The sequence below is a fragment of the Lolium rigidum genome, chromosome 5 (assembly GCF_022539505.1).
Source record: "Lolium rigidum isolate FL_2022 chromosome 5, APGP_CSIRO_Lrig_0.1, whole genome shotgun sequence".
NCBI lineage: Eukaryota > Viridiplantae > Streptophyta > Magnoliopsida > Poales > Poaceae > Lolium > Lolium rigidum.
In genome coordinates this window covers 259,095,232-259,110,416 of record NC_061512.1, presented here as the reverse complement: position 1 = coordinate 259,110,416, position 15,185 = coordinate 259,095,232, and the positions used below count along the sequence as shown (strand labels likewise).

At 47.2% G+C, this 15,185-nt stretch overlaps 1 protein-coding gene across 1 annotated transcript; it reads left to right on the top strand.

Moving 5' to 3' along the window:
* Positions 1-13,697: 13,697 nt before the first annotated feature.
* LOC124657527 (probable cytokinin riboside 5'-monophosphate phosphoribohydrolase LOGL9) lies at positions 13,698-14,981 on the top strand. The gene is made up of 6 exons (XM_047196065.1): positions 13,698-13,859; positions 13,970-14,067; positions 14,266-14,296; positions 14,385-14,555; positions 14,635-14,778; positions 14,877-14,981. Exons 1-6 carry the CDS (start codon positions 13,698-13,700, stop codon positions 14,979-14,981), a joined length of 711 nt encoding a protein of 236 aa, XP_047052021.1.
* Positions 14,982-15,185: the final 204 nt, after the last annotated feature.

Genomic DNA, 15,185 nt, shown 5'->3' with positions numbered 1-15,185 from the left:
ATTCGGGAGATCGCCTCCGGCACCCTGCCGGAGAGGGGAATCATCTCCCGGAGGACTCTTCATCGCCATGATCGCCTCCGGATCGATGTGTGAGTAGTTCACCCCTGGACCATGGGTTCATAGCAGTAGCTAGATGGTCGTCTTCTCCTAATTGTGCTATCATGTTCGATCTTGTGAGCTGCCTATCATGATCAAGATCGTTTATTTGTAATCCTACATGTTGTGTTTGTTGGGATCCGATGGATATTGAATACTATGTCAAGTTGATTATCAATCTATCATATATGAGTTGTTTATGTTCTTGCATGCTCTCCGTTGCTAGTAGAGGCTCGGCCAAGTTGATACTTGTGACTCCAAGAGGGAGTATTTATGCTCGATAGTGGGTTCATGCCTCCATTAAATCTGGGACAGTGACAGAAAGTTCTAAGGTTGTGGATGTGCTGTTGCCACTAGGGATAAAACATCGATGCTTTGTCTAAGGATATTTGTGTTGATTACATTACGCACCATACTTAATGCAATTGTCTGTTGCTTGCAACTTAATACCGGAAGGGGTTCGGATGATAACCTGAAAGTGGACTTTTTAGGCATAGATGCATGCTTGATGGCGGTCTATGTACTTTGTCGTAATGCCCTGATTAAATCTCATAGTACTCTTCATGATATATGTATGTGCATTGTTATGCCTTCTTTATTTGTCAATTGCCCAACTGTAATTTGTTCACCCAACATGCTATTTATCTTATGGGAGAGACACCGCTAGTAAACTGTGGACCCCGGTCTATTCTTTACATTTGAAATACAATCTATCGCAATACTTGTTCTTTACTTGTTCTTCGCAAACAATCATCTTCCACACAATACGGTTAATCCTTTGTTCACAGCAAGCCGGTGAGATTGACAACCTCAGCATTACGTTGGGGCAAAGTACTTTGGTTGTGTTGTGCAGGTTCCACGTTGGCGCCGGAATCCCTGGTGTTGCGCCGCACTACACTTCGCCGCCATGAACCTTCAACGTGCTTCTTGGCTCCTCCTGGTTCGATAAACCTTGGTTTCTTTCTGAGGGAAAACTTGCTACTGTCTGCATCACACCTTCCTCTTGGGGTTCCCAACGGACGTGTGTTAACTGCACGCATCAGCCCGCGAGGACGAGCTCTACGGGCCCTACCGGGAGGGCATGGGGGAGGTGGCGGAGGCGGTGGGGCGCTTGGTCGTCGCGTTGGAGGGCGAGCGGGCATCTCTCGAGGAGCTCCAACGGTGTCGTGCCCTCAGGGCAGGCCGACAGCCACGCGACAGCGAGTAACCTCGGCCATATTAGACCATGCGAGGACGAGTAGGTATGGCCGTCGTAGTTTAGGTTAACTCGTCTAACCATCTCTATAATCAATATTAACAAGCATGGATACTAGCCATATTGACATACGAGCTGACCTTACAACATCCTCGCGCAAACGCATTCTTGACGCGAATTTAGGCTGTGTTTGCGTCCCGTGAACAGGCCGATCAGTTTGCGTCGAATCGTTAGGCTGTGATGGAGGCCTTTTTTTCAACTAGGCGGAGGCCGAGCACACGTGATATTTGGAGGGACTGTGCTCTCCCCTAACCCCTCCCGTAGCGCTCCTCCCCAGGGCGCCGTCGGGGGGCCGATCTCCCTCCTCCCGCCACCCCTCCCTCCGTTTCTCTCCATTCGCCGCTGCCGTCGGTGCTGGCCACGGTGGCGGCAGGCCCCGGCGCCAAAGTGCCTGATAACCCACAAGTATAGGGGATCGCAACAGTCTTCGAGGGAAGTAAAACCCAAATTTATTGATTCGACACAAGGGGAGGTAAAGAATACTTATAAGCCTTAACAACTGAGTTGTCAATTCAGCTGCACCTGGAAAAGCACTAGTAACAGGGGTGATATGAAAGCAGCAATAATATGAGAGCAATAGTAACAGTAACACAACAGCAGTAACAGTAACACAGAGGTGATGGCACCAGAAAATAGTTGATACTACTTCCAATGACATATAGAACGAGTTTATGATGATAAGAGATGGACAGGGATTCCCAGCTATCTACACTAGTGGTAACTCTCAAATAACAAGTAACAAGTGTTGGGTGAACAAATTACAGTTGGGCAATTGATAGGATTGAAATAGCATTAAGACAGAACATCAAGTCTATTAATCATGTAGGCAAGTTTTCCATATATAGTCATACGTGCTCGCAATGAGAAACTTGCATAACATCTTTTGTCCTACCAGCCAGGTGGCAGCCGGGCCTCAAGGGAATCTGTCGGCAATTAAGGTACTCCTTTTAATAGAGCACCGGAGCATTAACACTTGGTGAAAACATGTGATCCTCATATCTAAGCCTTCCCCTCCAGTTATCCCGATTCTTTGTCACTCTGGGGCCTCGGGTTCCGGACATAGACATGTGCAAACAACTTGTAGATACAATCTAAGCAATAATTATAGAGCTCAAATCTAAGATCATGCCACTCGTGCACTAGTGACAAGCATTAAACACAACAAGGTTGCAGCAACAATAACTTCACAAACTTATATAGATAGACTGATCATAATGTAACAATTCACCGGATCCCAACAAACACAACACCGATTACATCAGATGGATCTCAATCATGTAAGGCAGCTCATGAGATCATTGTACTGAAGTACATGGGAGAGAGAGTACCAACTAGCTACTGCTAGAACCCGTAGTCCATGGGGGAACTACTCACGGAGCATGATGGAGGCGGTGGCGTCGATGGAGATGCCTTCCGGGGGCACTTCCCCGTCCCGGCGGCGTGCCGGAACAGAGATTCTGTCCCTCGAAACGGAGTTTCGCGATGGCGGCGGCGCCCCTGGAGTCTTTCTGGAGTTTCGTCAATTGGTATCGGGTTTTTAGGTCGCGAGGGATTTTATAGGCGAAGAGGCGGAGTCGGAGGGGCCAGGGGCTTCCTCCCCATAGGCTGGCGCCCCCCCCCCCCCACTATAGGCCGCGCCGCCCTGTGGTCTGGGGGCCCTGGGCCTCCTCTCCGGTTCCCCTTCGGTGTCCTGGTCCGTCTCGGTGAAATAAGATGTTTGGTCTTTGTTTCGTCGAATTCCGAGAATATTGCCCGAACAGCCTTTCTGGAACCAAAAACAGGAGAAAACAGGAACTGGCACTTCGGCATCTTGTTAATAGGTTAGTTCCGGAAAATGCGTAAAAACATTATAAAGTGTGAGCAAAACATGTAGGTATTGTCATAAAACTAGCATGGAACATCGAAATTATAGATACGTTGGAGACGTATCAAGCATCCCCAAGCTTAGTTCCTACTCGCCCTCGAGTAGGTAAACGATAAAAAGAATAATTTCTGTAGTGACATGCTACTTACATAATCTTGATCATACTATTGTAAAGCATATGAGATAAATGAAGTGATTCAAGGCAACGATCTATAGTTTACTAACAAATAGATAACATATAGCAAAACTTTTCATGAATAGTACTTTCAAGACAAGCATCAATAAGTCTTGCATAAGAGTTAACTCATAAAGCAATATATTCTTAATAAGAGGTTTGAAGCAACACAAAGGAAGATTTAAGTTTCAGCAATTGCTTTCAACTTCAACATGCATATCTCATGGATATTTGTCAACACAAAGTAATATGATGAATGCAAATAAGCAAGTATGTAAGAATCAATGCACGAGTTGACGCAAGTGTTTGCTTCTAAGATGGAAGGAAGTAGGTAAACCGACTCAACATAAAGTAGAAGAAAGGCCCTTCGCGAGAGGAAGCGAGGATTAAATCATGTGCTAGAGCTTTTTAAGTTTTGAAATCATATAGAGAGCATAAAAGTAAAGTTTTGAGAGGTGTTTGTTGTTGTCAACGAATGGTAGCGGGTACTCTAACTACCTTAGCAACCAGACTTTCAAGAGCGGCTCCCATGAAGGACGTTATCTCTACCAACAAGGTAGATCATCCCTCTTCTCTTTTGTTTACACATGTATTTTAGTTTCATTATTTATAGATGACACTCCTCCCAACCTTTTCTTTCTCAAGCCATGGCTAACCGAATCCTCGGGTGCCTTCCAACATTATCATACCATGGAGGAGTATCTTTTTTTTTCTTTTTGCAAAATTAAGTTGCTTACTGATTGATCAGGGCAAAGCATGTGAAGAGAATCATTAATGCAAGTTAATTAATTGGGGCTGGGAACCCCATTGCCAGCTCTTTTTGCAAAATTATTGGATAAGCGGATGAGCCACTAGTCCATTGGCGAGAGTCTGTCAGAAGTAAATGACAAGGTTGAAAGATAAACACCACATACTTCCTCATGAGCTATAAAACATTGACACAAATAAGAGATAATAGCTTTTGAATTGTTTAAAGGTAGCACATAAAGTATTTACTTGGAATGGCAGGAAATACCACATAGTAGGTAGATATGGTGGACACAAATGGCATAGGTTTTGGCTCAAGGTTTTGGATGCACGAGAAGCATTCCCTCTCAGTACAAGGATTTGGCTAGCAAGGTTGTTTGAAGCAAACACAAGTATGAACAGGTACAACAAAACTTACATAAGAACGTATTGCAAGCATTATAAGACTCTACAATGTCTTCCTTGTTGCTCAAACACTTTTACCAGAAAATATCTAGACCTTAGAGAGACCAATCTTGCAAACCAAATTTCAACAAGCTCTACGGTAGTTATCCACTAATAGGTTTGAACTACATGGTGCATGAGCTTAAACATGATCTACTTGAGAGCTCAAAACAATTGCCAAGTATCAAATTATTCAAGACAATATGAAGCATTTTCTGTTTCCAACCAAATATCAATAAGTGCAACGGTTTTCAACTCCGCCATGAACATTAAAATAAAGTTAAGAACACCAGTGTTCATATGAAAAAGCGGAGCGTGTCTCTCTCCCACACAAGGATTGCTAGGATCCGAATTTATTCAAACATAAACAAAAATAAAAACAAACAGACGCTCCAAGTAAAGAACATGAGATATGACGGAATAAAAATATAGTTTCACTAGAAGTGACCTGATAAGTTGTCGATGAAGAAGGGGATGCCTTGGGCATCCCCAAGCTTAGACGCTTGAGTCATCTTGAAATATGCAGGGATGAACCACGGGGGCATCCCCAAGCTTAGACTTTTGTTGGCGTCAGAAACCCACCGGCGGGCAACGACTGGCCAACACCGTAGAGCCGGGAACAACTAGGGCTGCGGCTGGCCCCAGTCCCTCAGAGCGACGGCCCGCAAAGCCTCCTGGTCACACGTCCGATGCTATCGCAAGGGCGTGCCACCTGACCTATACCTGGTCAGGAAGGTGTTGGATGTTGCCTCGCTTAGTTTCCTGCAGGGCATACACGTACACGTTAAATACGAGCCTCGATCGGCTCTCAGGTTATCCTGTGAATCGGCTCAAAGAGCCGATCCACCCATGATTCGTCCAAGGTGGCCGAATATATGGTGGTCCTGCTTGATCAAGATAAAGCCTATGAGATCTACGACGATTTAGGGTTTTCACCGCATAATCGGATCATCCTACTCACGATTGGGCCTCGCGCTCGCGTACGGTGATCGTAAGCCAATCCTAGACAGGGCCTAAAAACCAACATGAGGTTGATCCTCGGAACGTCCTGTCTAGGGCTAGCAAACTACACCCTACACGCCGCTGGATCCTCCAACCCTTTGTAGGGCCTAACTATTGCGGATGTTAAACTAATCCTTGAAGAATCAAGGAGCAACCGTAACGGATCAGATCTACTAAATAATGACCAAGCGGGGTGCCGCCCCTACACCTAAGATAGGTGTAAGGGCGGCTAGACGTGCAAGGGTTGCACTACGACAGCATATGATACTAAGAACAATGCTAACCCTAACACGTCTAAGATAACTACGTTGCTCGCCATCAAAAAGGCTTCAGCACGAGCAACGCATGAACAACAGGGGCAGGCTCGTGCTGCCTAGATCGCAAGATGCGATCTAGGCAGCATGGTGCTTACCGGAGAAACCCTCGAGACGAAGGAGTTGGCGATGCGCCGAGATTTGTTTGTGTTGAACGTTGGTTGTTGTTTATTTCATAAACCCTAGATACATATTTATAGTCCGTAGACTTTCTAACGTGGGAATAATCCCAACCGTGCACGAGGCGAACTCTAACTAACCAACACGGAATCTACTATGTTACAGATACAAGGGCAAACTAGCCCAAACTTTGCATGTAAGGCCGATTCACGTATTTCTTCTATATATTATCTTCAAGCCCATCTTGATCGCGGCCCACCTCTGGCTTGGTCAAATTCTGGTGATAACAACTTTTCACTCTTCTTGATCATATATCATCCTCCTCTCTTGACCCTTGAAAACTTCTGCCACACCAAACTTCTCATAAACTTCATTAGAGGGGTTAGTACTAAAAAAAACTTTAATCCACTTTGGTCCTGTAGTGACACATTGCAAGAACTCAATAAAACATTAGCTACAGCTCTCCACGTCTAGAAAGCCTTACTTAAAGTCCACAAGAGACAATGCAAAAAAAACAGAGACAGAATCTGTCAAAACGAACGACCGATAAAGACGAATTTTTAAGAGGTACTTCCGTTGCTCAAATCAGAAAACTCAAAACTAATGCAAGTTGCGTACATATCTGAGGAACACGCATGAAAATTGGCAGATTTTTCTGAGTTTCCTACAGAGAGACCTACTCAAATTCGTGACAGATAGAAATCTGTTTCTGCGCAGAAATCCAAATCTAGCGTCAACCTTCTATTAGAGACTTTACTTGGCACAACAATGCAATAAAATAAAGATAAGGAGAGGTTGCTACAGTAGTAACAACTTCCAAGACACAAAAAAACAGTAGCAAAATAAAGACATGGGTTATCTCCCAAGAAGTGCTTTCTTTATAGCCATTAAGATGGGCTCAGCAATTTTAATGATGCTCACATAAGGATGAGAGTTGAAGCAAAGAGAGCATCAAAAAGCAAGTTCAAAACACATTTAAGTCTAACCCACTTCCTATGCATAGGAATCTTGTACACAAATAAATTCATGAAGAACCAAGTGACAAGCATAAGAAGATAAAACACGAGCAACTTCAAGATTTTCAGCATGTAGAGAGGTGTTTTAGTACCATGAAAATTTCTACAACCATATTTTCCTCTCACATAATAATTTTCAGTAGCTTCATGAATAAACTCAACAATATAACTATCACATACAGCATGCTTTCCATGATCTACAAACACATAATTTTTATCAAGCTCAAAGATAATGGGATTAAAACTTTCAAACCCACTTTTATCAATAATATAACAAGATGATTGATCAATCTCAAGAGATATGGGACTCCTAGATAAAGTCAAGATCTCGCCAATCCCATTTTCATTAGTAGTACAATTAATATTATCAAGTAACATAGGACCATCATCTAGAGATTTATCATAAACATTTGCCAAGCAAAACTCTTTAGTACCATGCATTTCGACATCGAGCACAAACAAAGCATTATCATAAGATTTATCAAAATAGCATGGATTATCATAGATAACGATAGCATAATTATTCTCACAAGTTTTACTCATAGGGAATATTTCAAGAGAATCCACAGGCATATAACATTCATCCTCCTTTGGTAAGCATGGAGGACAATCAAATAGTGTAAGAGATAAAAAGTTACTCTCATTAGAAGGTTGGCATGGGTAGCTAATCCATTCTTCCTCCTTTTGTTCATCACTCTCCTCCTCTTTTTCATCCAATGAGCTTTCAGGTTCATCAATTTCCTCCTCTTTTTCATCCAATGAGCTTTCAGGTTCATCAATTTCTTCTTTCACAGGTTCCTGCATATTGTGAGTGCATTCTTGTGCATTAATGAGTCTCTCTTTATAATCAATGATATAAGGATTATCACTGTAACTTTCTATGCAGAAATTAAGGATAGAAGAGACATAATCTTTAAGGTTATTACAAGTAACACAAGTTTCATAATTTTTAGACATGAAGGATTCTATTTCAGAAGCTCCCATAAATAAGACAAATTGTTCTACCTCTTCGAACCCAAAATGAATATAGTTATTCCAATTATAGTTCTTAATTAAAACTTCTTCACTAAAGCCACATTGGAATTTCAGATGTTTAGTATCCTGTTTAGAGCAACAGTTTATATCATGGCGTTTAAGCAAGATTTTAGCAATTGTATTCAATTTTTCTATCACAGCACTCATGACTTTACCCGTTCTTGATTCTCTATAATTCATATATATTTCAATAAGCTCCAAATAGGTTGTGGGTTCTCCCATAACAACAGTTTTTAATTTTTCGGTTTTTCAAATTTTTATGGATTTTTAGGTATATAAGAAAAATAAAACAAGACAAAAACAAACTAAACAAAAGTAAAATAAGTAAAATAATATTAGACAGAAATAAACTAAGCACAAATAAACTAGACAAAAGTAAACTAGGCAAAATAAAATAAAATAAAAACAGAGAGAGAGGTAGAGTGTACTCCCCAGGTGAACTTATGAGTAGAGATATGCCTCCCGGGCAACGGCGCCAGAAATAGTCTTGATAACCCACAAGTATAGGGGACCGCAACAGTCTTCGAGGGAAGTAAAACCCAAATTTATTGATTCGACACAAGGGGAGGTAAAGAATACTTATAAGCCTTAACAAGCTGAGTTGTCAATTCAGTACCACACTGGAAAAGCACTAGTAACAGGGGTGATATGAAAGCAGCAGTAATATGAGAGCAATAGTAACGAGTAACACGAGCAGCGATACAAGTAATACGTAGGCGATGGCACCAGAAAATAGTTGATACTACTTCCAATGACATATAGAACGAGTTTATGATGATAAGAGATGAACCGGGGTTCCCAGCTATCTACACTAGTGGTAACTCTCAAATAACAAGTAACAAGTGTTGGGTGAACAAATTACAGTTGGGCAATTGATAGGATTGAAATAGCATTAAGACAGAACATCAAGTCTATTAATCATGTAGGCATGTTTTCCATATATAGTCATACGTGCTCGCAATGAGAAACTTGCATAACATCTTTTGTCCTACCAGCCGGTGGCAGCCGGCCTCAAGGGAATCTACTGGCAATTAAGGTACTCCTTTTAATAGAGCACCGGAGCAAAGCATTAACAATTGATGAAAACATGTGATCCTCATATCTAAGTCTTCCCCTCCAGTTATCCCAGTTGCTATCACTCTGGGGCCTCGGGTTCCGGACATAGACATGTGCAAACAACTTGTAGATACAATCTAAGCAATAATTATAGAGCTCAAATCTAAGATCATGCCACTCGTGCAGTAGTGACAAGCATTAAACACAACAAGGTTGCAGCAACAATAACTTCACAAACTTATATAGATAGACTGATCATAATGTAACAATTCATCGGATCCCAACAAACACAACACCGATTACATCAGATGGATCTCAATCATGTAAGGCAGCTCATGAGATCATTGTATTGAAGTACATGGGAGAGAGAGTACCAACTAGCTACTGCTAGAACCCGTAGTCCATGGGGGAACTACTCACGGAGCATGATGGAGGCGGTGGCGTCGATGGAGATGGCTTCCGGGGGCACTTCCCCGTCCCGGTGGCGTGCCGGAACAGAGATTCTGTCCCCCGAAACGGAGTTTCACGATGGTGGCGGCGCCCCTGGAGTCTTTCTGGAGTTTCGTCAATTGGTATCGGGTTTTTAGGTCGCGAGGGATTTTATAGGCGAAGAGGCGGAGTCGGAGGGGCCAGGGGGCTTCCTCCCCATAGGCTGGCGCGCCCCCCCTATAGGCCGCGCCGCCCTGTGGTCTGGGGGCCCTGGGCCTCCTCCCCGGTTCCCCTTCGGTGTCCTGGTCCGTCTCGGTGAAATAAGATGTTTGGTCTTTGTTTCGTCGAATTCCGAGAATATTGCCCGAACAGCCTTTCTGGAACCAAAAACAGGAGAAAACAGGAACTGGCACTTCGGCATCTTGTTAATAGGTTAGTTCCGGAAAATGCGTAAAAACATTATAAAGTGTGAGCAAAACATGTAGGTATTGTCATAAAACTAGCATGGAACATCAGAAATTATAGATACGTTGGAGACGTATCAGTGCCCGGGGGGTTGTTGGAGGCGGCGACCGGCGGTGGCGGCGACCTCCGGCTTCGGCGTGCTCCGCGTCTACGGCGGCGTCCTTGGAAGTGCGGCGGCGGCTCCTCTTCCACGGCCTCCGGCGATGGATGGTGGTGGAGGCTGTTGGATCTTGTGCCCGCCGAGATCCATCGTCGGCTTCTGCTGGCGGCGCGAGGAAGGGGCGGCGATGTGCGGGGCGAGGATGGTGTGGTTGCGGCTTCCGCCGTCCACCGAATTCTCCTTCGTCATCGTTGGTTAGCGGATGGCGGCGTGGGGGCCTATTCGTCTGCTTCGGGTTTGAAGGTGGTGGTCCTAGGGTTTTTATTCTGCGAAGATGAAGACCTACCGGATGCTGATCCTTTTCATCTAGCCGGAGTGTTGAGTTCCGGAAGGCTCCGCCAGCGAATGCATCAGCGCATCTTTTGCCTGTAGTTTGCTGGATCGGGTGATATTCGGTCGCGCGCACCCATGCTTTTTTATTCCGACCGTTTGGTTCTGGAGGGAGCGGCCGAAACTCTTTTTCTGTGTTGACATCAAGTGACTATGGATCTATGATGAAAGTCGGAAAAGAGAATTTCATGAAGGCCGGATGGGAGGACTAGCTAAGGGAGGTTCAAGTCTCCGCGCTATTGAGGGACTTGCTTGGTGTTCCGGACTTTACAGCAGCGGTATGAAAGTGGGGGCGACAACACATGTGAAGTTCAGAGTCCTACCTTTCAGGATGAAAACCCAAGGTCTAGCCTTAACTGGTTGTGCCTGGCAATGACCTTTTTTGGAGGCATTGTTTTGAGAGCGGGGACTATCTTTAGAGTGAAAACCTAAGATCTTTGATCGGGCGACGATGGTGTCAGAGCATTGTTCTCTTCTTGAAGGCGTCATTTTTGGAGAGTCTGTATTTCAGGTGTTGTCTTGGTGTGGGATGTATTGCTGTTGTTAGGCCCGAGATACTGTAGCGAGACTTTTGTTTCTCAGTTTTGTTTTCTATTTTTTAGTTGTATGCATCCGTAGTGTCATTAGGGTGATGCGTTGTTGCAGAGGCTGGGTGTAATGGGTATCTTTTGATATTAATATATTCCCTTTATCGAAAAAAATCAACTCCCATGCGCACCAACGATACAACCGAATTTTAAGTCTCCTATCTAATTAATCCTACTCTCTGCTGCTAAATACATCCAACTAAACGTGCTGGCAAAAGCACAACCAAAACATACGATTTACTTCCATACAGCGATTGTACCCTGCCCCAAATAAGCTTGCGGATAGACAAGTCAATACTACTCTCTCCTAGGGCGGCCTCGCGGGGCGGTCGCATCTGGTGGCGCCGGTCTCCTCCGCTCTTCTGCCCGGCGGCGCAGTGAGGCTCGGCGGAGCCTCCTTGGCGAGCTTGGTGGCCTATGGGCGGCGCATCGGCGGGGGGATGCGTCGACGGAGGGCGTTTCTGCCGGCGGCGCGCCGGCTCGGGCCCGATCTGGGCCTGCTGCGGGCCTGCAGGCCTGGGGCGGGTTTGGCTGGGCCAAATCTTGGATCTTGCAGTGGTGTCGTGTCCTGCATCGGTGGCAGGGCGCCCCCCTCCAAGGCCTCGACGTTCGGCAGCTCAGCGGCAGGGGGCATGAGCCGGTTTCTTCTCGCTGGCCGGCGTGGCGTCGGGCGGCAGGGTGCCTGCTTGCGGTGTGCCGGCCTGTGGTGGTCGGTGCGTGGCTGCAAGAGTCGTCTCCTCTTTACTCAGACATCAGCCTGCAGGGGGTTTCCGCTGGGGCTGGCGAGTGCCATGGTTTCGCAGTGGCGGCCATGGTGGTGACGCGCTTCCCACCCGGGGGGCCGTCATGGCTGGGTGTTGAGCCCCTCTGTCTTGCCATCAGTTGCAGAGGACGCTGCTTCCTTCTGTACCGGTGTGCCCTATGGTTCTGCAGATGGCGTCCATGGGTGCGGTCTCCTCTCCGATGTGAGGTGAGCCGTGGCAGCGGTGGTGGTGACTTCTTCTTGCCGGTTGCTGGGCTCCGGTGTCGGGTCCTTGTCGGAGCTCTGTGGCGCGTTGAGGGTGCTCTTTGCGAGAGTGCTCAATGGGTGTGTCTCTGCTTGGTGATGCCCTTCGACTCTAGCTGGCGGCACACAGGCGTCGTGTCGTCGTCTCGGCCGCGCGCGACCCTTCGGCAGCCCCCTCGACGCAGATGGTGTCGGTGCGTAGGGTGGTCTCGGTTGCGCGCTTCCCTTCGAGTACGTCGACGGTGCAGTGTCGTTGCTAAGTCTCGGCGATCCAATGCCGTTCGATTACTCCGGCGAGGACTAGAGCTGTGGTGCCCCTCTTGCGTATCCCTAGGCTCTTCCTTGTGATCGCTATACTTGGGTTGCGATGAGTTCTCATCGGCCAACCGCCCCATAGGTTTGTGGGGTGGCCACTTTTCCTCCTCGGTCTTGTGTGTTGTGGGTGTGTGTTTTTCTTTTTATTCTCCATCCTTGTAACCCCTGTGTACTCTGGTCCATTTGGACCCATCTTGTAGAGGCTGAAAGGCTTCATAGGCAACTTGACTGAATATATGTTCAGGCTGGCTTATGCCCGCCGGAGTCACAGTAAAAAAAAAAGTACCGTAAAAAGCCTCCACAGGCGAAGGGGATGCCACCACAACATTTGCTTTCTAGCAGGTCCGAAGGTTCAACATGAGTGGAACTGACCGGAGTTGCTTGGCGGAAGCCTGCAGACGCATATGGTTAATTACAACAGTAGTGAAGGTGTTGGAGGAAGAATCGTTCACACGGGCTCCACATTGCATCTCCTATCTGTGCGCCCACCGATCCATGTTAACGTTGATGTTTTCTACTTCCTTGCGCTGGCGTTCTGCCATCGCCCTTTCTCTAGCAGTCGTCTCGGTTATGGGGAGAGTTTCCTCCCGGCGGTGCTCCTCCTCCAGCTTCTTCTCTTCATTGTGACGGCGCTCCTCCAAACGACGCCGGCCTTTCTCGATCCTGCGCCTTTGTTCTTCTCGCCTACATTCATCCTCACGTCTACGCTCGTCTTCCCATCGCCGTTCATCCTCCCACCTTCTGGAGGTAGCTTTTGCATTACCGTACGTCCTGTCCTAACTACAAGTTGGCTACACACTTGGCTTGTGTCGCTCGCCGGCTGGATCTCGACTGGTCAGTGGTCACAAGTTTAAGTGTCAATGCATTCAAGTCACTGATGCTATACTGCAGTAGCACCAGAAAGCTAACTAGCTAGACTCCCTGATTGGACGGGCGGCCGACAGGGCTAACATTTTGGACGATCAAAGAGTTAAACTGCGGTAACAAATCAGTAAATGGTCGGTAAAAGAAACTCCATCATTTCTCTCAAAAGAAAAAAAGAAACTCCACTATAGACTATAGTGCCATTCATGACGAACTCCTGTTCTCTTTCCCTGGATATATACCGACCCGCTGCTTTACATGCCCCGGCACCCTCCAAGTTGAAGCTTCCTTAATATATTCCTTGGCCGCCCCACCACACAAACAGTCCTCACACGAGCGCGCACGGCACCACGCGCTATATCGTGGCCAAGCCCTAGCTAGCAGCAGGGAGGCAGGCAGAGCGGCGGTGGTGCGACGATGGAGGACACAGCGGCGGCTGCCAAGGGAGGTGGCGAGGGCGGCGTGGAGGTGGAGGTGGAGGAGGGTCCTCGGTTCCGGCGGGTGTGCGTGTTCTGCGGGAGCAGCTCCGGGAAGCGGAGCAGCTACCGGGACGCCGCCGTCGAGCTCGGCAAGGAGCTGGTAAGTCGCGTGCATGCATACTACTGCTACTGGATCTTGTTGCATGAGTTAATTTGTTGGTTCGTTAGTTAATCTGGTGTGCTGGTATCTCTTGTGTGCGTGCGCTTCAGGTAGCTCGTAAGATGGATCTGGTGTACGGAGGGGGCAGCCTGGGCCTCATGGGGGAGGTCTCCGAGGCCGTCCACAACGCCGGCGGCCATGTCATCGGGTCCGTACACCGTACACATAGCATACATCTTGCATGCATTATTGTCAATCGTTCGTATCGACCGCCTTTTATCTCCTCACTGTAGCGACCTTTTTGTTGACAATGATATCTCTCCAACTAGTAGAAAGGAAGTATCCAATCCAAGTTGCTAGCTCTCACGGGTGCTGCTTTGTGTCTATTCTTTTAATCTGCATGCAGTGTCATACCCACCACTCTCATGGGCAAGGAGGTAAGCACAAGATTGTTCGACACATCCAGCCCATTCATGGACTAGTAAGCTAGCTAAGCTAACTCATGCATGTATGTCGATGGAACAGATCACGGGGGAGACGGTGGGGGAGGTGGTGGCGGTGTCGGGGATGCACCAGCGCAAGGCGGAGATGGCGCGCAACGCCGACGCCTTCATCGCGCTCCCTGGCGGCTACGGCACCCTCGACGAGCTGCTGGAGGTCATCGCCTGGGCGCAGCTCGGCATCCACACCAAACCTGTTAAGTTTTCATCAGCTGCAGTTCGACATTCTTCGTCCGGCTTTCGCGCGCTAATGGCGACTGGACGTACGGATGCAGGTGGGTCTTCTGAACGTGGAGGGGTACTACGACTTCCTGCTGGCCTTCATCGACAAGGCGGTGGACGACGGCTTCATCAGGCCTGCCCAGCGCCACATCTTCGTCAGCGCGCCCCACGCCAGGGACCTCGTCCACAAGCTCGAGGTGATCACTCATGCATGCATGATGTAGATCATCTTCTTCCTCGATCTAATGCCTCGCGCGCGCGCATGACTTGCTAATTTTGCAATCCAATTTTGCAGGAGTACGCGGCGGTGAAGGAGGATGACCCGGCGACGCCGAAGCTGCGGTGGGAGATGGAGCAGGTCGGCTACAGCAAGACGCTCCTCGCCGAGGTCGCTCTTTGAGCCACTCGATCTACCCCTACTGCATCAGTTGCTGGCCCGATAGTGGTTTATTTAGTGACACGTGAAGATTATAGTACGAATGGAGAATATTCCTCTGCCTACATGCACACGCACGCTTTTTTCTGTTTAATTAGTTCCTCAACTATTTAAGTTGGTTTTACTTGACCTCTCTTGGCACACGCGGAGCAGTGTAACCGTCTAGGA

Bases quoted from the DNA above. Each gene is read 5' to 3' on its own strand.
- LOC124657527 (XM_047196065.1), top strand. From the start codon at position 13,698: ATGGAGGACACAGCGGCGGCTGCCAAGGGAGGTGGCGAGGGCGGCGTG. The intron at 13,860-13,969 runs GTAAGTCGCGTG...CGTGCGCTTCAG, and splicing joins TCGAGCTCGGCAAGGAGCTG to GTAGCTCGTAAGATGGATCT. The intron at 14,556-14,634 runs GTTAAGTTTTCA...GTACGGATGCAG, and splicing joins TCGGCATCCACACCAAACCT to GTGGGTCTTCTGAACGTGGA.